The sequence below is a fragment of the Penicillium manginii genome, assembly GCF_028828005.1.
Source record: "Penicillium manginii strain IBT 31320 chromosome Unknown utg000006l:1.0-4164085.0:1.0-4166146.0, whole genome shotgun sequence".
NCBI lineage: Eukaryota > Fungi > Ascomycota > Eurotiomycetes > Eurotiales > Aspergillaceae > Penicillium > Penicillium manginii.
In genome coordinates, this window is record NW_026643107.1 from 1,345,043 (window position 1) to 1,364,981 (window position 19,939).

Genomic DNA, 19,939 nt, shown 5'->3' on the forward strand with positions numbered 1-19,939 from the left:
ACAGGCGCGCCTCCATTAGGAGCACACATCCATCCCCCCAAGTTCAAATGTAAAGTTTTCTCGTGTCGTGACCAGTCATGCTTCGTTTTGAATTTATCGCAGCAAAATGTGCAGGAGAGATAGGAATACATACGCAACTCCCGGAAGAAATCCAAATACAGACTAGTGCATCTTGGCGCAAGGGGCAGTAAAGTTTATCGGAGAATGAAGCTGTTGCACCGGTTTCGCGACGTACTGTACAGGGCGCGCGAGAGATTTGTGGGGCGATCGAATACAGTGTGGTGTCTGTAGCGGATTTCGCTGTTGATCGGGATACTACATTAGTCATTATCACGTGCTCCTGGTGTCGTTCGTCCCAGCCAATAAGATTATGTTCCGGATTATCTCCTTGTTAGGCTACAGTCAAACCATGTAGCAACATTCAGAAATTAGTATCATCATCGAAGAAATTTGAATATAATGAACATAATGCTTATCTCCCAGTTGAGATCCTAGCGAATTTATGTCAGGAGCTTCGTCCTATTATCAGTATCAACGAAATGAATTTCGAAGGCCTGGAATGTAGTACTTGAATTAGAATTTATTTACAATCTACAGTACCTGGGTCACGGTGGTGGTAATGAAACCACTGGCACAAAAACGACGAAAAATTTCCAAGGTTGAGAAAGTAAAAAACTTTCAAGTTCAAGTTTGACTTGTGTGACAGTTTGGATCCATCCTTCTACTAACTCAGAGAACCTTGGAAATTGAACCTTGGAAATTCGAAATTTTCAAATTAAACTTGAAATTCAAAGTCTTCACAGATAATTACTAGTATGCTATAAATGGGGTGTGTTCAATGCCATCAAGCAGATCGATCCAGAAATGAGACCTGCGCAAGGAAGGGTCAGAACCCAGCCACCGAAAATGAAAGCTAGCTGTCTCCAATTGACAGCTCCAAGATCATAATTCATTAAAGCCACACCCATCGCGGCACCAGTGAGGCATTGGGTAGTTGAAACAGGGAGACCGAGTCTTGAAGCCAGTAGTACAGTGATAGCCGCACCGAGTTCAACACTGAAACCACGAGTCGGGGACATCTGGGTGATTTTGTTACCAAGCGCGCGGACAATGTTGTACCCATAGAACCAGAACCCGAGACCCAGAAGTAATCCAGCTACGACGAGAAACCAGACTGGTGTCGGGGCTTCGGTTTCCACAACACCTGCGTGGTAGGTGCTGTATACGGCAGCCCAGGGTCCAACAGCGTTAGCGACATCATTCGAACCGTGTGCAATTGACATCATCATGGCTGACACGACTTGGCAATATGTCCATAGATGCTCTACCCGATCGTCGTATCGATGCGCCCGGGCGTGGATGGCGCGTAGTTCAGGAGAGTCGTGAGTGACAACGTCCCTTGTCACTCCCTGCAGAAGCAGCCACTTGGTATAACCCCAGTACCTTTTGGGATCGGTCCAAGAGAGGTTCTCAATCGGGTCAAGATACCTTTCTTTCGGCTCAAGGTGTTTCTTGCGCGGCTTCTTTGCTGGAGTAGGTGTGGAATCCAACTTCTTCTCTTCGTCGTCATCGGGCCGCTCGGTTTGTTGTTTTGGTGCAATTTCAGGCGAAGGAAGCACAGAATCCGCATTTGTAGTAGTTTGGTTCTTTGCCATGTCTTTCTGTCCTGCTCGCACCTCGCCATAAGCGTCTTCGTAATAGCTGGTAACTGCTGATTCCCTAGTACTGGGGAAATAGAGAGGCGGATCTTCTCTCAAAAGCAGGGGTCCGAGAGGAACATGGTAGAATCTGATTTGGGGATCATTTTTAACGATCCGGCGATGGAAATATGGGACGAAGAAGACATAAGCGACGAGAAGACAGCCAAAGAAGACGCCGAGGATGATTCCAGCCGCCTTGCCGGCTCCGAATTCTTCCAGAGAAGGTGCAGTTGGGGCCTCGACGACAATGAAAAGAGCCAAGATGGCACCAGTCATAGCCAGGTAGAATGGTATGAGACGCATGGCCCATTTGAACGAATCGTGTCGCTCAAGTACCGCATACTTGAGGGTTCCAAAAATAAGCGCGGAGAATGCAGCAGCGATAAGTGGAGCAATGCCCCATGATGCAGCCACTTGAGATACACTTCCTTTTTCCCAAGCCCAGCTGATTGAAGCCTGAGATGCGAAACCGACACCGATGAGGGCACCGACGATGGTCTGGGTCGTTGACACGGGGAAGCCAACAATTGTGGAAAACATCAACCATGAGGCACTGCCAATCTCGGCGCAGCCCATGGCCAGCATGAGACCACCTGGTTTGCCCTCGAATCTATTAACGTCGATGATTCCATTTTTAATTGTATCTGTGACTCTGGCACCCATTGCCACGGCACCAATGAATTCCGTGATGATGGCCAGGACACCTGCTGTGGCCATGTGTAGGGTCCGAGCTGCGATCGAAGTGGCGTAAGCGTTGGCGACATCATTTGCTCCATTTCCGAAGGCACTGAACACAAAGGCGATTGTGGTAAGGGCAAGAATCCAATCGTACTTGGCGGTAGCTGCCGGCACCATGTCTGCGGCTTCCTCGCAAGCGGGAGGAAAAAACGATGAGAATTTGAAATGTTTGTGATAAGTGAACCAGAGGAAAATATATGCAGTCGACAGGACATGTTTTATAGGACTCTGTTAGCCCACATGCATCGCCAAGGCTCAATAAGAGCGAAGGTCCACGGGCACTTGGCTCGAGGTCCGCCGAGTGGAAATTCAGCTCGCCAATATATGAGTTTCGGCCTATGACAATGGCATGACAAGCAAGGTGCAACGCGAAGTTCACAACTACTGGTCCGACTCATTCGCCATCATACGAACATTCACTACCGGTAGGAGGAAGATGTTGTCGCCGAGAAGATGCCAAGGGCGGACTGAGCTCATCACTTGGCGACGAGCAGATATGAAATGGGGCTCCGCAGCCTATAATATTTTACTGAAGAACACGTTTTCTACTGGGCAAATGTGATTGAATGAGAATTCGATAATATTATCTGTTGCTGCTCGGCGCCGAGGTCTTGGGGGTCTTGGTCCGCTGGGCGGACGTCTCGGCGGAAAGTGGATAGATAGCACTGCCCCAAATGTCCGCCGTTCCAGAACCAGATAGAACGACAATGATTCTGGTCCTAACCATTGTTACCAGCATGTAATGGATTATCTTCATATCAGAGAATACTTTGAATTGAAATTCATCTAGAGTGGCAAACTAACCGAATCAACCACGATACTTTAGATGCAAATTCATCGACTCGGGATGGTAAGGCATCAATTCTAAGAAATATCAGTTCATCTCCGATAATAGAGTGCTGATATTCAAATTTGATAGCAGGTCCGTAAATCCCATTCAATCCGTCGAATTGACCAGACTGATCTATTTTTAAGAAACCTCCTCTTAGACATCACATCAAGCTCGATCAACACCTGGGCACCCTTTAATGGATATCCTTCGATAGCATCATTAGCATTCCAAGGTTCCAGTGGCCAGGTGCAAGCTGCATATACTCTCATATCAAGGTTGTCATACCTAGTTTACCCTTTGAATCTATCATAATGATAGTATCAAATTTTGAAATGTTGAGATATTGATGCCTGAGGCGCCAAGATCGACATGCCGTAAAATCAGTCTGTCTCGAGGTAGCTTCGCTCTCTATCCTCTGCTCTCTCTGGTACAATCACCACTTCAAGTTCATACCATATCTGCCTTTCCGTCAAAACTAGAAGGATCAGTTGGATGCCGACTGCGACCGCATTGGCTGAATCATGTCTCCGACTCAGAGTACGGATACCGATAGATGACGTATTATACACATATCGCGCATTTTATTGAGTTCCAAAGCTACGTCAGTCTTAGCCAACCCCGACTACTAATATATTCAGATGATCATTCTGTCAATGTTTTCTAAAGTCCTGGAGCAATTGCTTGCCTGAAAACGTGAAAATGCCAGCTGCAATCGTCACAGGTGCCACCGGTACGAAAATCAAAGACGGTACAACACTGACCGAAGCTCGCGGGCTGATGAATGCCTAGGTATTACCGGAAGTGAGATTGTGAGACATCTCATCAAGGACCCTTCGTACACGAAAATCTACAGTCTTTCCCGAAGCAATGCAGGGCTCGACCACCCAAAGGTTCAACATGTTCATCTCGACCTCCAAGGAAATTCAGACCACATGGCGAAAGACCTCGCGGGAGTTTCTGCCGAACACATCTTCTTTTGCGCATACCTACCAAACGACGATCCCGGCGAGACTGATCGGATCAATGCGGCCATGCTATCCAGCTTCTTGTCGGCCTTGACCAAAATGGGTGAAGACAAGCACATCAAGCGCTTCGTTCTCACTTGCGGATTCAAACAATATGGCGTCCATCTTGGACGTGTCAAGCAGCCATCACTTGAAAGCGACCCGCTTTTATTGGATAGCGCAGGGGGCGTCTCTTGGCCGCCAATCTTCTACTACACGCAACAGCAGATCCTTGCAAAGGCAGCAAAAGCGGGCAACTGGGAATGGGTATGTACACTCCCTGAAGATGTGCTAGGATTTGCAAAAGGAAACTTTATGAATGAAGCCACTGCCATCGGCCTTTACTGTGTGGTTTGCAAAGCTTCGCCAGGTTCCGAGCTACCCTTCCCCGGAAACAAAGATAATTACCTCACATTCAACACTTGGACATCTGCCAATCTTCATGCACAGTTTTGCCTGTGGGCTGCTAAAGCTGCGGGCGCTGGAAATGAAATTTTCAATGTGACGAACGGAGATTCGGAATCGTTCCAAAATTTGTGGCCCAAGCTAGCCGAGCGATTCGGTTGCAAGATCCCCGATCAAATGTTTTCAAACAGTGGCTTCAAAGACTATGAGTCATCAACTATACAATTGAAGAATACACAGCATCCCTTGATTCTTCATGCCAAGAACATGGGCCTCGCAAAGGATCCGATAGCGACGGATGCACCAACTCTACGTTTACAGATTGATCCAGAGAAATGGGCCAAACGTTCCGATGTGAATGAAATCTGGGCAAGATTACGGAAGCAGTATGGCCTTGACCAAATGGCCTGGGAGAAGGCCACATGGGACTTCCTCACTTTTGTGCTTGGGCGAGATTGGAATTGTATCGGCAGCATGAGCAAGGCCAGAAAGTTAGGCTGGACTGGATATGCAGATACTTGGGATGAGCTGGTTGATACATTCGAGCGGCTCGAAGAAGCCGGTATTTTACCTCCACTCCAGCAGCTGAAACACGATTACTAGGGTTTGAAGGCCATCGAATAATTCAGTTAAAAGCAATGTGACTCAGAAACCAACCGAATTCCAGTGGATGAGATTGTTTTTTCTTGTTAGTTACATTTTAAATAAAAGCTTTATTCAAATTATAAGATTCTTACCTTCCAACCCTTGGAAGCAAAACGAGCCTCGTAAGGTTTGAATCTCTCAGCGATAAAACATCTGACTGCAGCTAATTAACCGGCCGTACATTCCCCAAGAGTAGATTCGAAGTCATTTTAAGTAGATTGTGCGATAACGTAGCCTACCACTATCAGGTTTTGACCCTCCTTTTGCCAGGGTCTGACATTCTCTCAAGGTTCTAATATCTCGATTCTCCCACCTTCCTTGACTTGAATCATCTTAGGTTCGGAAAGTAGCACAAAGATGTTACTCCGAACCCCATTAGATAAATAATGTACGTTCTCCGTCGCCGAAATTTCCTACTTCCATCTGCTCATTTTAAAAGTCTCTATTCAAGATCATATCTGAGTGCACCTAGTGCTATCTCAAAATGAAGGATTCTTTCAGTTCGATCAGGAAGACCTCAAGCGAGGCCCGTGAGGCTCCCGAGACGCATACAGGAGCCCCGGGGACTACACCAATCAAGGTTCAGACTATGTCAGCATGGCAGTCAGCAAAGGAAAATCCCAGAGTTGTTCTATTTAGCCTAGGTGCTTGTGTCAACTCGGCTCTTTGGGGCTTTGACATTGGTATGCTAAGCTTGTTCGTGGCCTGAACTTTACAGATTACTTATCCAACTCTCTAGCCATAAATGCAGTCATAATGGCAATGCCAGGTTTTAAAATGGAATTTGGATACGAGTATAATGGCGAGTTTCTCATTCCTGCTACCTGGAACGCTCTATGGTCTGCTATGACTTTTCTCGGGATGAGCTTGGGTATAAATCAGTTCCTGTCCCAGAAAGCAAGATCGGCTACGAATATTGATCATCCCTTTAGGAAGTCTGTTATGTGGCTGGTTTTCTGACAGAGCTGGGCGACGGTCAGGGTTTATTCTTGGCTGCCTCTTATCTATCCTCGGTATAGGTCTACAGTACGCAGCTTCCCAACACGGGATGCTCCTAGCTGGAAAAATGGTAAGCTTTGTTCTTACCCCAGCTAAAAGTCTGTGTTGCATTTTCTTGCCCTTGGAGACTTGATTCTGGGTGATCAAGAAGCAAACTAAAAAACCAGGTTAATGGACTCGCTTTGGGATTTTTCCTAGCACTCGCTTCTACTTATACCTCCGAAATCTCACCCTTGCCTCTACGACCTGTTCTTACCGCCGCGATCAACTTTTTCATGAACAGCGGGCAGTTAGCTGCAATGGCGATTGGGAGTACGAGGATCGGCATCCTCACTCCAGATTCGTACAAAATTGCCTTCGCCGCTCAATGGGCTTTCCCTTGCGCGATACTCCTTTTCGCTCTGATTCTTCCCGAAAGCCCCTGGTATCTAATACGGAAGAACAAATACAAAGCAGCCGAGGCAAATATTCAAAAGCTATACGCTAAGTCCCCGGCCATGACGAAGGGATATATGGAATTTCTCAAAGGAACAATTGAGCAAGAGCGTCAACTACGATCTACTGAGAATGCACCCGGATATTCTAGTTGTTTTAAAAGCACCGACTTTCGAAGAACTCGTATTGCTTGTGGGATGTTTTTGGTTCAACAGTTTGCAGGAATAGCACTCTATTCCCAATCCCTCTATTTCTTGGGAATTTGTGGACTCGATGTTCAGCTCACGTTTAAGCTGGCAGTAGCTAGCTTTGGAGTTGCTCTACTCGGTAATATGCTATCATGGATTCTTATGTCTTACATCGGTATGTCACATTTCCTTCATCGCTTATCTTCCTAAAAGTCCATTGTTAACACGATTTCCATGACAGGGAGACGCCGACTTTTACTCGTTGGGACAGTACTAAATAGCGCTCTTCTGCTGAGCACCGGAGTGGCAGGATGTTTCGAAACACGCGTATCCTTACTTTTCATGGCGTATACTATGAATTTCGCCATAGGTCTACACGCCCCAACAATCGGTGCAGTCTGTTGGAGCATGTGTTCTGAAATAAGCTCCTTAGAGCTTAGATCTCATACCCAAGGATTAGCCATGGTAACAAACGCCGTTGTGAGCTGGTCCTTGAGCTTTTCCACCCCTTACCTCATCAATACTGATCAAGGTGAGCGATTTTATTTTGGCTAGATGCTGCATGACTCGCACTTAGAAGAATGCCTGTTGACAAGCGTATATCATTTACTAGCTAATCTTGGCGGCAAGGCAGCTTTTGTGTGGCTTGGTCTTTGCTTGCTGAGCTTCATTTGGATATGGTTGGAAGTGCCCGAAACAAAGGGGAAATCTGCGGAGGAGCTTGACAGACTATTTTCGGAGAAAAGGCCCGCGTGGAGATTTCAGTAGCGGTTACGTGTCAATTCATGATCCTTTCATATCCAGATGAAATGCCAAATTGCAAGAGCCCTCACACAAAGATAATTGTCATATAACTTCTCGTTGAGGGCATATGCCTCAGGCATCACAGCCGCCCTCAACCGGAAACCATCGGCCATCTCATTTCTTGGCACTTTTGGTTTGGAAGAATCACCGAGAGACATACGCCAGTTTTAGTAGCGTGTGGTGGTTACCAAAATGCAAGTATCATAATGAGAAGGTCTCGATTTCCGTTCACTGTGGCATAGAGTGACTGTGGCATAAAGTGAAGAAGATGATGCACTAATGATGAGTGGCTCTATCCGATTTCCCGATTCGGACTCGGCAGCACCATCATCATACACACTTCTTTTCCGCGACTAATAGTAAAGATCGGAGCCTAAAATGAAGGCGGATGTCAATTTTCGTCGTTCCTGACATATTAGTGCTAATAATACATCTTCACTGCACGCGCCTTCAGATCTTACAAATATCTCATCAAGGAAATAGTAGTTTCTAAGGTTAAACTATACCATATTTGGCCATATCTCTCATCTTCAAGCAACTTCGGGTTCGAGTCCGCTGGTAGTGGTCTCTGAGAAAACTTGAACTGAAACTTCAAGACCACGGAGGTGGGCAAGCTCGCACCGATGTCATCACACGCCCGCCCATCTACACCCCAGCGAGACCCACACTCCAAGGACTGCCCCCGGAAATAGTGGACATAATTTTTGGGTGCCTCTCAGCAGCCGACAGATTACGCTTCAAGGAAACATGCACGCGCTTCTCCGTGAGATACATCTCCCCATTACTCTATCCGAAACAAATCCGACAAGGATCTCCGCCTCGGAGTCTGCGTTCACCAGAACTGCTTCAAAAAAGCCCAGCCGTTGATCATGGTCGAAAAACAAAATCTCCAAAAAAGACTGCCAGCGATGACTCGGAGATCACAGCAGGAGATCAGAGGAACCGTGGCAAAATTCGTTTTCGATTGAATCATCTCTACCAGAACCTGCGTGTTGCTTGCTTGAAGCTTCGCCCTCAGAAACATCGTCGACTACCTGATACTAGTACTATTAGTACTGCTAGCCCGCCAAAGGTACATAGAGCTAGCCCGCCGAAAGTACATAGACGAGAGAGAAAAAAGCGTACGAGAACAGAGAAGCCCAAGGCGCCGAAACTAAAACCGAAGCCGAAACCTGCCCCCAGCGCTGAGCAACCTCGACCGGTTCCAACTTCAAGCTTTACATCAAGGCCAACAACCTGCAGGCATAGATGCTCACCAGATTATGGCGCGACGATATTCGATGACTCAGCGATTATGCTAAACCCGATGGCCACGTTTAACCCGGCGTTTATGTTTTAGGTGACGACTGGGAAGAGATACCAACTGACTTGCTCACAGGCACTCGCTGCCTTCCCACAACCTTAGAGAATCTCCCCGAGTCCAGGCCTCCTGGGTTCGAGTTCCAAGGCTTTCAAGATGGCTCGTGTATCTATTACGTACCTATAGAGACATATAGGGTGGGATGGTGCTTTCAAGTTGTCGCTAGTAGCTTCCAAGAAGATCAAACGAGCAAATGTCGCTCCAAAAAAACTACGATCTTGCAAACCAATTGAAATCTTGAATACAAGGCAGTAGAGTAATAATTTCCTAGACATTAAACGCCTCCTCTCCCTTCCGAGAAACCAGGACAGGCCTATCATGATCGAAAAGACCCAGCCGGGGGCCCAAGTAATACAAGGGCACGAGTTACTAGTAATAGATGAAAATCCGAACACCGCCGTGCGAGAAATGAGAGAGAAAGTAGAAAAAGAGAAAAACGCGTGATAGAAATTGAACTCGATAGAAACCGTAGACCCATGCAACAGTAAAAGAAAGATAACACCTCGCAAATGCTAATAGTAATTGTGGGACAGGGAGAAGGGACCATGAATTATTCCGGGTGTGGGGGAAACAGATCACTGAGTGAGTGAGTGAGGAAGAAGGACTACTCATCTCATTCCCGGAGCCAGCTGGCTAGCCGGAACTTCTCAGCAACTCGACTCGATCCCACCCGGCGCCACCCTATGAAGATAAGAAATAAATCATGCAAGAAGCCACCCGGAGCGACAATCGAGATAAACGTGGGCAATAAAGATGTGGCTCAACGCCGTGAGCGATGATGAGGAGAGGAAGAAAAGTGACAGAGAAGGAGGAAGGGTGTGTAGGTAGAGGATTTTTCTATGCAGGGATTCGTGCATCGTGTAAATTCGTCGAACTGGAGACGCTTTTTGAAAGATCGATGTGTATCTACCTCTGTTCATCCGACTCGGCCACCGCAACGGCGACCGCGACTGCTGCGCCGAGGATGGCGCTCTCGTGCGCGGCCTCGAGACGAATCGGGGAGGAGGTGGATGGGTGGCTTTGTTTGGCGAGTTGGTCGAGGTAGTTCTGGCACGTGTCGCGGAAGCCGGGGTACTTGTTGATGACAGTGCCGTCGCAGGCGATGGTCATTGTCTTGTCTGCATCGTCGCTCTCGACGACAGTGATTTCGGGAGATTCTTTGGCGAGAGGATCAGTCTTGGTGCTGTTGGGATACTCGACCTCGTTGCTGAGACACCACATGCTGTGAATGGCAGTTGCGAGGTATCCGGCTGAGCGGCGCGAGACATTTTGACAGATGCGTCGGACGAAGCGGAGGTCGTCGACAGATGGGTAGCTAGGGAAAGTGTGTTCCTTTTGAAGGAGAGCGGCGGAGGCAGCCATGGAGACGGAGGAGTCTTCCTCGATGAATGCGACAATGCTGGTGTCGAAGGAATAGGGCTCGCGCATGGAGTGGGGGAGCTCGCCGCCGAACAGAGCAGCGGTATTGACGGCCTCGGCGATGATCAGACGCACGATCTCTCCGAGATAGCGACCAGTAATCATGTATTCCAAGGGTTGGTAGTCGGGACGCAGATGAGTGCGATTGAGGACATCGTCCCAACGGGTCATGGGAAGGACGCCACCTCCAAACATGCTCATTTCGGTGTTAATGATAACGTGCTTCGCATAGTCGAACCAACCCTCGGGGCGGGTGCCAAATTTGTCCTTGCCGATCTCGTGGACGGGGAAATGGATCGCCATGTTGGTACCAGTACCCAGGATGAGAGACATGCGAGTCTTGGGGTCAACGTAGGCGCGCGAGAGGAGGGCAGCGGAGCTATCGTTCACAATGGCGGCCATTTCAACATTCAAATCGCGCTTGCGGCAGGATTCTGTCAATAATTGACCGAGATCCATACCCTCCGTTCCATCGGAGCAACGGAATCCCTTGCCCATTTGAATGACCTTTCCACTGCGGACGGACGTCTGATCGATGGGGAAGGACCAGGACAATCCAATGGATAAAGGCGCCTCGCCACGTCCGTAATCAGCACCAACTTCTTTCAGTACAGTGTCGATATTATTGGCCATCCAGTCAAAGAACTTGGTTCCCTCCAGCAATTTTACAGTATTATCAATGTATGAAGAGTTGACCTTGACAATGCGCATTTCCTTATCGGGACCCGACAATTCAATCAACGCAACCCGGAATGTTGATCCTCCAACGTCCAGCGCCAGGTACATTCCCGTTTCCAAACCGGTGGGTAGGGCGTGTGTGTATGAGGGGAGCATGCAGTATGGGCTGTTCTGGAGACAATCACGAAACTGGCTGCGGATCATCTTCGACATGTCAATCATCTTATCGGTGGAGAGCGGTGCTGAGAAGAGGTTCTCGACCTCAATGGCGAAATCGTCGAGGGTACGGCGACGCCAGTGAGCGCCAAGGAAGGGCTTCTTGCGACGAGGCGAAAAGCCGCGGAAGAGGGAGGGGAAGAGGATCATTGTTTCGAGTGCAGACACCACGTTCTGGAAGAGCTCCTGCAGGCGATGCAAGACTTTGACCAGCGGGGCCGCCATGGTGGAAAGTGTAAGGGAGGGGGTCGTAGGTTGGAGGTTGTTGAGGGTGAGCAAGGCTGAGGCTGAGTGAGGCAAGTCGAGAGGCGAAGTGAGCTCGGGACCGAAGGGAGGGTGGTGGGATTAAGATATTCCCAGTGGAGGGATCGTAGTTGGAACTGGTGGTGATTGAGTTCACAGCAGCAAAGGACTGCAAGAATGGAGGTGGGAGGGAATCATGGGCGTCAAGGCAGGTCAAGTCTTGATTTTCAGGATAATCGCGGGATGGAAGTTATAGGGAGCAAGGACAAGGTGACACTCCCACGGAGTAGCGTAGGTGGATCGGAACAGTGGGAGTGTAGAAGAGAGTCGCAGAGAGAGAAAGAGAAAGACGAGATCCCCACCAAAGAAGGGACGAAGCATGGATCAACATTGGCCCATTCTTGGAGTGTCACCGGAGTGCAACTTGAAGTCGGTGGATTACCGTATTGTATGGTACAGATGTGTACCGTAGGGTGCCACTGTAGAGGACGATGGAAGGAGTGGTATCAAGTACCTGGTATTGTGATTACCATGAGTACATTATTAAATGACTTCTCGATCAGTTATCAGATCGATCCTACGGAGTATTCTATTCTTCCCCTCTTTTGATTCTGCCTGAATATGATTATTGCTTTTTCAAATCCCCCATGATCCATACAATACACCATACCTCGCCAGGGACGGTATCCAGTGGTATGCACATACTCGATGACCCCCTTGAGTGCAACGGTGGTAGTCGGCCCCAACTGGTCGGGACGGTTACACTCATGTGGAACCCCCCCCTAACTACAAAACTGTATGGGTCCCCGATTGTACAAAGACTGTACAGTAGTGTAGACTATTGGAGTCAGTAGCTATTAGTTATACCTTGTTTTGCTGTCAAGTAGTATCTCCATCCCATATTTCATACTCTGAAACATCCCTCCGGCCATCGTCCCCTTTTAGGATCTGATGGTCGATGCAGTTGCATGTAACCACACTTCAATCCAATGCCAGACACTATAGTGTCCTTCTTTGCAGCAACATCACCAAGTGATCCCATTCATACCTATACTCCACACTCTGCCGACAATCTCGATGCCTATAGTTGTGGACATAGAGCTGCCAAGGTGTATCCCTTGAAGCCAGGTACTGCCAACCGGTGCATTTGACTTTCTTCAAGAATGCTCCACAACAACATGACATCAACCCCGTCAAAACGGCACATCACATCATCATAATCATAACCATCGCCTTCGGAGTCGTAGCCCGGTCATCGTAGCAGCCAGTCCAAGCCAGAGGCCATGGGACCGAAACTCTTTTGTTCCAATGCCAATGGATTGGCGATCCACATCCATCACAACGGCACCTAGGACAACTCTCGGCGACCACGTCCATCTTCGCCCGAACATCCGATGTTGCTGTGGCACGCGCCATGGCGTGGCAGTGCAGGGCATGGCCAGCTATGCCGCGACCCGCCCTGCCATGCCTTCTGTCCGACTCCGAATTCGCCGCCACGAGGATGAAGCCGATCGCCACGGATAAGCCCGGTGCGAGCGCGACAGGGGTGGAAACCCTCTGCAGGCAAAGTTACATCTTCACATACGGCCCAGTCAATAGGCTGTTCTTCACGACCTGATCTGATCTGATCCGATCCGACCGGCCCCCGTAAATGGTCGGCTGTCACAGGGAAGCACGGACTGGGGGTAAGGGGTAGGGGTAGGGGTAGGGTTGAGTGCGATGTACTGAGTAAACGTGGTGGACTTGACGGGAGACGGCGCATCGCATGGCACTCAGGGTCTTTGAGTAATTGTCAGTCTTGATGTATGTTGCCGTCAATGCGAGCCAGATACGAGAGAATTATTGCTGGGCCGAGAGTGATTCGATTCCGCGTGTCTTACCCCACGGGGTGATCTGCGGGGAGAGCGAGTCCGAGTCAGGTCAAGGCAGCGATAATGATTATCGCTGCCCATGCTCGTCTCCCATAGGTTGAAATCGACTGTAAGATTTAGTAGAGTCGACTAATGAGTGTCTGGAATGGTTTCCCTGTCTTGAGACGCTCTGTTCTCGTGGTCTGTGTTTCCTGGGAAAGATTAGCCAATGTCAGAGCCCAGTAATGGCCTTGGAGGTTGATAGTTCTGGCGATCTTCCTCGTGCCGAAAGTGAGGGGATGTATAGGGTCAACACAGGGCAAGCCAAACTGGTTTTCTTCGATACTCTTGGCCTAGCGATATGGGATATTTGATCGCGAGGGCGTCGCCCGGGTGGTGGGTGATTTGGCTAGTAAGGAGAGGATGGAAGTTGGCGAGATATTAGGCCCTGGCAGGGTACAGCTGGTAGGGGTGGGCACGCGCATAATAGGGAATTATCGATCACGAGTTGTCTTCTTTGGGCTTGTTGATTGCGGGGGCTGTTGGCCAACCCGCAGCTACCCCCAAGAGCCCCTGTCACCACCCGTGGACCTCACTGCGGAATACAACGAGAGCGCAACAACTACCCTAGGGTATATCAGAATCTGCGAGCTTGCTTCAGCAGCCAGTCTCAACGACCATACCATCATCTGTTGGGACAGCCTTGTCCGTCCTTGGAAGAGAGCTGTCCAATGATTTACCCACCATCGAAGTTGCGGCTCACAGCATCACCAAGCGAACTCAACTCCGTCCAAAACAAAACCCTCCAGCTACTAGAAAAATGGACACGATCAAAGAAATGGGAGATGCGCCGTTCTCGTTGACAGAAGAGACACTCCGCTCCCTATCCGACGCCACGCAATGAACTACATCTCGACCCAAACCAACCTGCCCGTGGCGATCCTCACCTGGTCCCTGACAGCTTGAACACCCAATGAGCGCTCAGATTTCGACCATCAGCCTGAGCGTCCTGATTTTGTCGCGATCAGTCCAGACTTCTACGGCAATGTGATTCGTATTCTCGTTTACCCGGTCCTGTCCTCACTTGCATGTACACCAGCACTCTATCAACAGGATCAAAACACCTCATCCATATCCATACGCACCCTACGCGCCAACGACGGCGACTCAGCTGACGTCTCACAACGACCATCTACTCGACCTTCGACGAGATCGTCCAGCTACAGCCCGGCCCCTCTATGTCGGCATTGCGCCGCGACGCGCGTGGCGTCGGCGTCGGCGTCACAGCCGCACATCTTCAGAGCGTTCGTGCGGGTCAGGTCGCTGGCGGGGTCTACGCATGAGGGGTGCTGTATAATCCTTGCGTGGGCGTTGGCCCTGGACGCCATTGCGCACGGCGGGCCCGCGAGCTTGGATCGGATCGATCGCGAGTACGTTGGTGGGCTGGTGGCGGCGGAGCTGGATTTGACGGATCTGCTAGACAGAACTTGGTGGTTGTTGCTGCTGCTGCTGCTGCTGCGCACTTGTTGAATAAGCCCCCGCCACATACGACAGCGGAGCCGCCTATGGGCTACGCGTCGTCTTGAAGTGTTTGTTTTTGGGCGGATGTGGCCGGTGGTACGCGTCCTGGGGCTCTGTTATTTTTCATTTATTTATCTTCTTTTTTTTCTTCGGGTCGCCATCATTTTAGCGAGTACGGAGTACAAAGTATAGAGGCCTGTTGATTTTTGTCGTCTTTATTTTGTGTTGCGTGGGTTCTCCTTTTTCTCCAAGGTGTTCTCCTGAGCCACGGAAGTAGTACTGTTGTGGAGGCCAACCTTAATGGGAACTACCCAGCACTCAACGTGGATACATCGCTTCTTTTCATTCTATTCTTTACTTCTATAATCTTCTATTACCCCAGTCTCCTCATTGAACCCCCGAATCACACCATTTTCTTAGACATATGCTTAACTGTGATAGCCTCATGGCGAAAACTCTTAGCTCCGAGTTGGTAGAAATTGCAATGCCGTGTTGTGCTCCACCGGACTAGTTTTTTACCGTTTAAACATGGCTAATGCCGACGCTAGAAAAGCGGAGAGCCCATTCCACTGAAATTGAATTGTGTACAGAGATCATGTCAGGTGAAGTCTCTGAAGAAGGAATGGGAGACGATCGTCATTTCTGCCGCAGTGGATCTCTCCTGGAAGGATCTTATCATATTTTACTCCGTGCAGATGTATAATGGTGCAAAAGCATTTAATTGATATTATTGCATGGAGTAGTCCATACGTAACCCGCATAAAGTGCCAAGACTTCCCCTGGGTTTGTCAGCCACTCACATCCTTCCGGCCTCGTGTCCCTCCACATTTAATCGGGTCTACCGGCTTAGCCCTGTGAGGCGCGACGAGTCCTTCTGTGTCTTGCGTGTTGCATTAGCGAATTATCGAATGAACACGCATGACTGAGAATGGCGGTGCTAGCACTTTTACGCTCGGGGGGTTTTGCCCCCGTGGCTGGTCCAATGCTAGACTGGGCAATCAAGACCGAATCCAACGCTTCAACCGTGATTAGGATGCTCACTTGTGGAACCCCGACTGGGCTACGGATACGAGTGGAATCGATGTCCGCCTCGCTCCCAAGACCTTCGCTCCAAAGATGCACCTGTGCACCACTCAGCGTCGCTGCTTGACCGCGGCTCCACCGTCCGAAACAATGCCAAGATCCTTCGCCTGGATCGTCAGATTCCACGCCATCCCCTGAGGTCAGTGGGCGGCTGGAAGGCCAGACAAAAAAAAAAGAGGAAAGGCCTGCGTGGAGTCTTCTCCTGCCTTTCCTTGCCTTAGTCCTCTCCACTCGTTTGAAAGTCGGGACGTCCGAATGCTTCGTTCCTGGGCTATCTTGTAGCCGTCCCCTCTCTTCTTCTCCTCTTTTCCCATCCCTGCTTTCGTCTTTCTCCGGTTTTTTTTTTCTTGTTGCCTGCTTCGACTCGGGGAAGATCGCGTGCTTCCCTAGCCACTCTTTCATCATGTTGTTCTCCGCACTATTATTACTATCTTCCCTGCATAATGTTGTCGCACAGCGCAAAGATGCGGACTTGATGTCCTTCGTGACGGTTGGTGGCTCCGCTCTCCCCTTTTTTTACTTGGCCCCGCGGACCCGGTTCTGAACGAAATGCTAATAACGGTCTACAATTACTATAGCTCCCCGAGGTTCGCGCTTTGAAGTGGGAAGTCAACTACCTTGACCGTGAGAGAGTGGCTCCCGGATACTGGTTCGTCGCGCCATACGGCCAGATCTCGCCTGAAGACCCCACCCAAAAGTACCAACAATATCAAGTTGGACCTTATATCTACGATGGCGATGGAAAGCTAGTCTGGGCCGGCTCCGTTCAGTACGATAACCAAAATGTATTCGACTTCCGACCCGTTACCAACATTGACGATGAGGTGGAGCTATCATTTATCTTGAACTGGCAACTCGAGGAGGATGGAGGGGGTAAGGGAAGCGGAGTTGTCTTGGACAAGAACTATAAGCAAATACGCCAGGTCTTCCAGCCGGAGGAATTGCACGACTTCAACATGCACGAATTCAATATCTTGCCCGGGGGCAAGTCCGCTGTTGCCTGCACATACCACTCGCAAGTCGTCAATCTGGCCGAGTTCGGACGTCCGACGGAGGAGAGCTGGGTGGTCACGGGTGGATTCGTCGAATTGGACATGGAAAATAGCAACGTTTTGTCCCAATGGAACAGCAAAGATGCCATTGCGCTCACCGAGTCGAACATGTTTCACTCGTGGGATGCGCCATGGGGTCGGCCTGGCTGGGATTATGTGCATATCAACGCTGTCGACAAGAACGAGGCCGGTGACTTCATTATCTCCCTGCGGTTCACTAACACCATCTACGGTATTTCCGGCGAGACCGGTGAGATCATGTGGCGCTTGACCAGTGGCCCTACGGGTGACTTCGATATGGACTTCACCTTCTCCAAGCAGCACGATGTGAAATTCGTCTCTTCCAACGGCACTCACCATGTCATCTCGATGCTGAACAACGCTTCCGATGAGCGTGGTAACGACGAGAACGTGTCCTCGGTGCTCTTCATCGAGATGGATACCCTGGCCATGACTGCCCGTGTCATCAACCGCATCAACCGCCCCGACAGCAGCCTGACCCGTCTCCGCGGCAGCGCCGAGACCCTCCCCAATGGCAACATCTTCGCTGGTTGGAGTGAGCGGGGCTATCAGAGTGAGCACGCCCCCAACGGCGACACCTTGATGACCGCCCGCTTTGTCTCAACCCGCTACTCGACCTACCGCGCCTACAAGTCCGAATTCATCGGTCGCCCAACCAATCCTCCGGACGTAGTCGCCTCCGTCTACGGCACCAACGACGATGACACGACCACCATTATCCACGTTAGCTGGAACGGTGCCACCGACGTTGCCGGATGGAACTTCTACGCCAAAGCCTACGACCGCGGTGAAAGCGTGCTCATCGGCCACGCCAAGAAGTCTGATTTCGAAACTATGTATATCGTCGATGGATACATGGACTGGATCACCGCCGAGGCCGTCGACGCCGAGGGCAAGTCCATGGGCAAATCTCTTGTCCAGCGCAGCGAGATCCCAAGCAACTGGCAATCTGTCGGTTTCAAGGGCTCCGCTGCTGGACCTTCTCCGGATGACCCTTCAATCATCAACCAGGTCAAGGAGGGCACAAGCGACACCAGTGACAAAGCCAGTGGCGACAAGGAGGTCGTCGCAGATAAAGAGACCACCGATGACCAGGCCGACTCCTCGATGGATATGGACATGGGATCAGACTCGGACTCCGAGCCGCAACAAACCTACGCTGACGCTAAAGAAGTCGCCAAGGCCGTGTACCGTGCCTACGACGTTATTCGTGGCGTTGGTGGCCTACTGATCTTCATCTTGGTCGCCTGCTCCGTCGGCGGTATCATCCTTGGCTCCTGGCGTTATATCCAAATGCGCAGACGCCGCTCATACCAGCATGTCCCCTCAGAGGAGGGACTCCCGGTGGAAGAGATTCATCTGCGATCGCAAACTCATGACTAAATTTCCAAACACAGCCACTCCGCTTTTCACGCGCCCTTTTTAAGGCGTGTTTAATTTTATTGTCCATTCTTATTATTCTCACGCATGATTACAAGCGGTCGCATCTGTCTTCGTCTTCGCATTTACAATTTCCTTCTTGGGATTTCGAATTTCTTCTTTCTGTGCTTTTCTTCCCGGTGAAGTTGGCTGGAAAGAAAAAAGAATCGACAAAAAAAAGGAATTTTTATCAAACCAAACATCCACTAACTGTGGACTTGAACGAAAATATCGGAAACAACACTTTCCCCCGGCCGAGGAGGGAAGAAGAAGCGTATGGGTTCATACATACATACAATCAGGCTATGATCGTTCCACGCATATCATACCCCATCTGGCGTTTTTTTTCTTTTAAGGTGTACATTTTGTCTTCATTACCTTTTGTTTTGTCTTCTCACTCCTCACTTCTGACCTACGTGGGGGTCTTCCAAACATGAAACGAGAAAGAAAGTAAACTGGATCAAGCCAGAGGATCTCAAACTCGACTTCTACCTCGAACCTGGCAGTGGGGCTGGAGACAGCAACTCCTTCCCCGTCTATGTTTCAATTCTTTCAATTTTCTTATTTGTTGGTTCTTCTTTTCTTTTCTTGTGTAAAACTATTCACAACGTCTTATCTCGCACCTGTATTTCTGAACATTCTAATCGACGTATGTACATACATTTCAATATCTTCAAATTTCGTCTCACTGAAAATAGGAGCCAAATCATATTACATCTTTTCCAAACACCGATTCTCTACTAGTAGATTAGTCTACGCAATCCTTCAAATAAACCCCGGGCCCAGAATCATCTTCTCCGAGTTAAGCTGGCACGTCCGGCCCCGCCCCCTGATGTAGATCCATACCGGTTCGAACGCGACACCGTGGCGAGTTGCTTATCCCGCCAAGACAGCCCTAACGGGACCGGGTCTCCGTTTGATCTCCGTCCGATGTATCATCTTCGTAGCACATTGAAACAATCTAATCCATCGGCTCGTTCTATGCATATGATTGATTCAATGCGTGCTCGAGACTACGTCATCATTGACACACCGGAAGGAGCATGGAAGAGCCCTGACATGTTATCCTAGGATCTGGATAGCATAGCACATTTGTTGTACTCCGTATCTATTATGCATTTACTAGCCCACATGCAGGACGCAATCCTTGCCAGGGGCAATAAATACTGCGGAGTACGGAGTAGTAAGTGGGCAAACTTGAACATAAAGGAGTCGCCAAGGAATGAACCCTGTCAATCACAATGGAATTGGGCAGATCACAATCTCATTTCTCTCTTGCTTCGCGGGCGCCTTAGGCTTCCAAGGGTTTATGAACTTCCAAAGTTTG

The 19,939-nt window shown here is 49.5% G+C and overlaps 7 protein-coding genes across 7 annotated transcripts; 5 read left to right on the plus strand and 2 right to left on the minus strand.

The window, feature by feature from the left end:
• Positions 1-818: 818 nt before the first annotated feature.
• On the minus strand, positions 819-2,555 carry N7533_008857 (inorganic phosphate transporter; the record flags this gene model as incomplete). The annotated part of the gene is made up of 1 exon (XM_057105507.1): positions 819-2,555. The coding sequence occupies one exon, from the start codon at positions 2,553-2,555 to the stop codon at positions 819-821; it is 1,737 nt and encodes a 578-aa protein (XP_056956956.1).
• Positions 2,556-3,969: 1,414 nt separating this feature from the next.
• N7533_008858 (SDR family oxidoreductase) lies at positions 3,970-5,282 on the plus strand (the record flags this gene model as incomplete). Its single annotated transcript, XM_057105508.1, has 2 exons — positions 3,970-4,000; positions 4,060-5,282. 2 exons carry the CDS (start codon positions 3,970-3,972, stop codon positions 5,280-5,282), a joined length of 1,254 nt encoding a protein of 417 aa, XP_056956957.1.
• A 526-nt stretch (positions 5,283-5,808) lies between these two features.
• On the plus strand, positions 5,809-7,501 carry N7533_008859 (uncharacterized protein; the record flags this gene model as incomplete). Its single annotated transcript, XM_057105509.1, has 5 exons — positions 5,809-6,007; positions 6,064-6,195; positions 6,257-6,393; positions 6,491-7,121; positions 7,188-7,501. 5 exons carry the CDS (start codon positions 5,809-5,811, stop codon positions 7,499-7,501), a joined length of 1,413 nt encoding a protein of 470 aa, XP_056956958.1.
• Positions 7,502-10,016: 2,515 nt separating this feature from the next.
• Positions 10,017-11,648, minus strand: N7533_008860 (putative hexokinase; the record flags this gene model as incomplete). The annotated part of the gene is made up of 1 exon (XM_057105510.1): positions 10,017-11,648. One exon carries the CDS (start codon positions 11,646-11,648, stop codon positions 10,017-10,019), a length of 1,632 nt encoding a protein of 543 aa, XP_056956959.1.
• A 1,332-nt stretch (positions 11,649-12,980) lies between these two features.
• Positions 12,981-13,190, plus strand: N7533_008861 (uncharacterized protein; the record flags this gene model as incomplete). The annotated part of the gene is made up of 1 exon (XM_057105511.1): positions 12,981-13,190. The coding sequence occupies one exon, from the start codon at positions 12,981-12,983 to the stop codon at positions 13,188-13,190; it is 210 nt and encodes a 69-aa protein (XP_056956960.1).
• Positions 13,191-14,416: 1,226 nt separating this feature from the next.
• On the plus strand, positions 14,417-15,102 carry N7533_008862 (lipase; the record flags this gene model as incomplete). Its single annotated transcript, XM_057105512.1, has 3 exons — positions 14,417-14,466; positions 14,545-14,946; positions 14,997-15,102. The coding sequence occupies 3 exons, from the start codon at positions 14,417-14,419 to the stop codon at positions 15,100-15,102; spliced, it is 558 nt and encodes a 185-aa protein (XP_056956961.1).
• A 1,421-nt stretch (positions 15,103-16,523) lies between these two features.
• N7533_008863 (uncharacterized protein) lies at positions 16,524-18,576 on the plus strand (the record flags this gene model as incomplete). The annotated part of the gene is made up of 2 exons (XM_057105513.1): positions 16,524-16,610; positions 16,699-18,576. The coding sequence occupies 2 exons, from the start codon at positions 16,524-16,526 to the stop codon at positions 18,574-18,576; spliced, it is 1,965 nt and encodes a 654-aa protein (XP_056956962.1).
• Between the last annotated feature and the right edge of the window lie 1,363 nt (positions 18,577-19,939).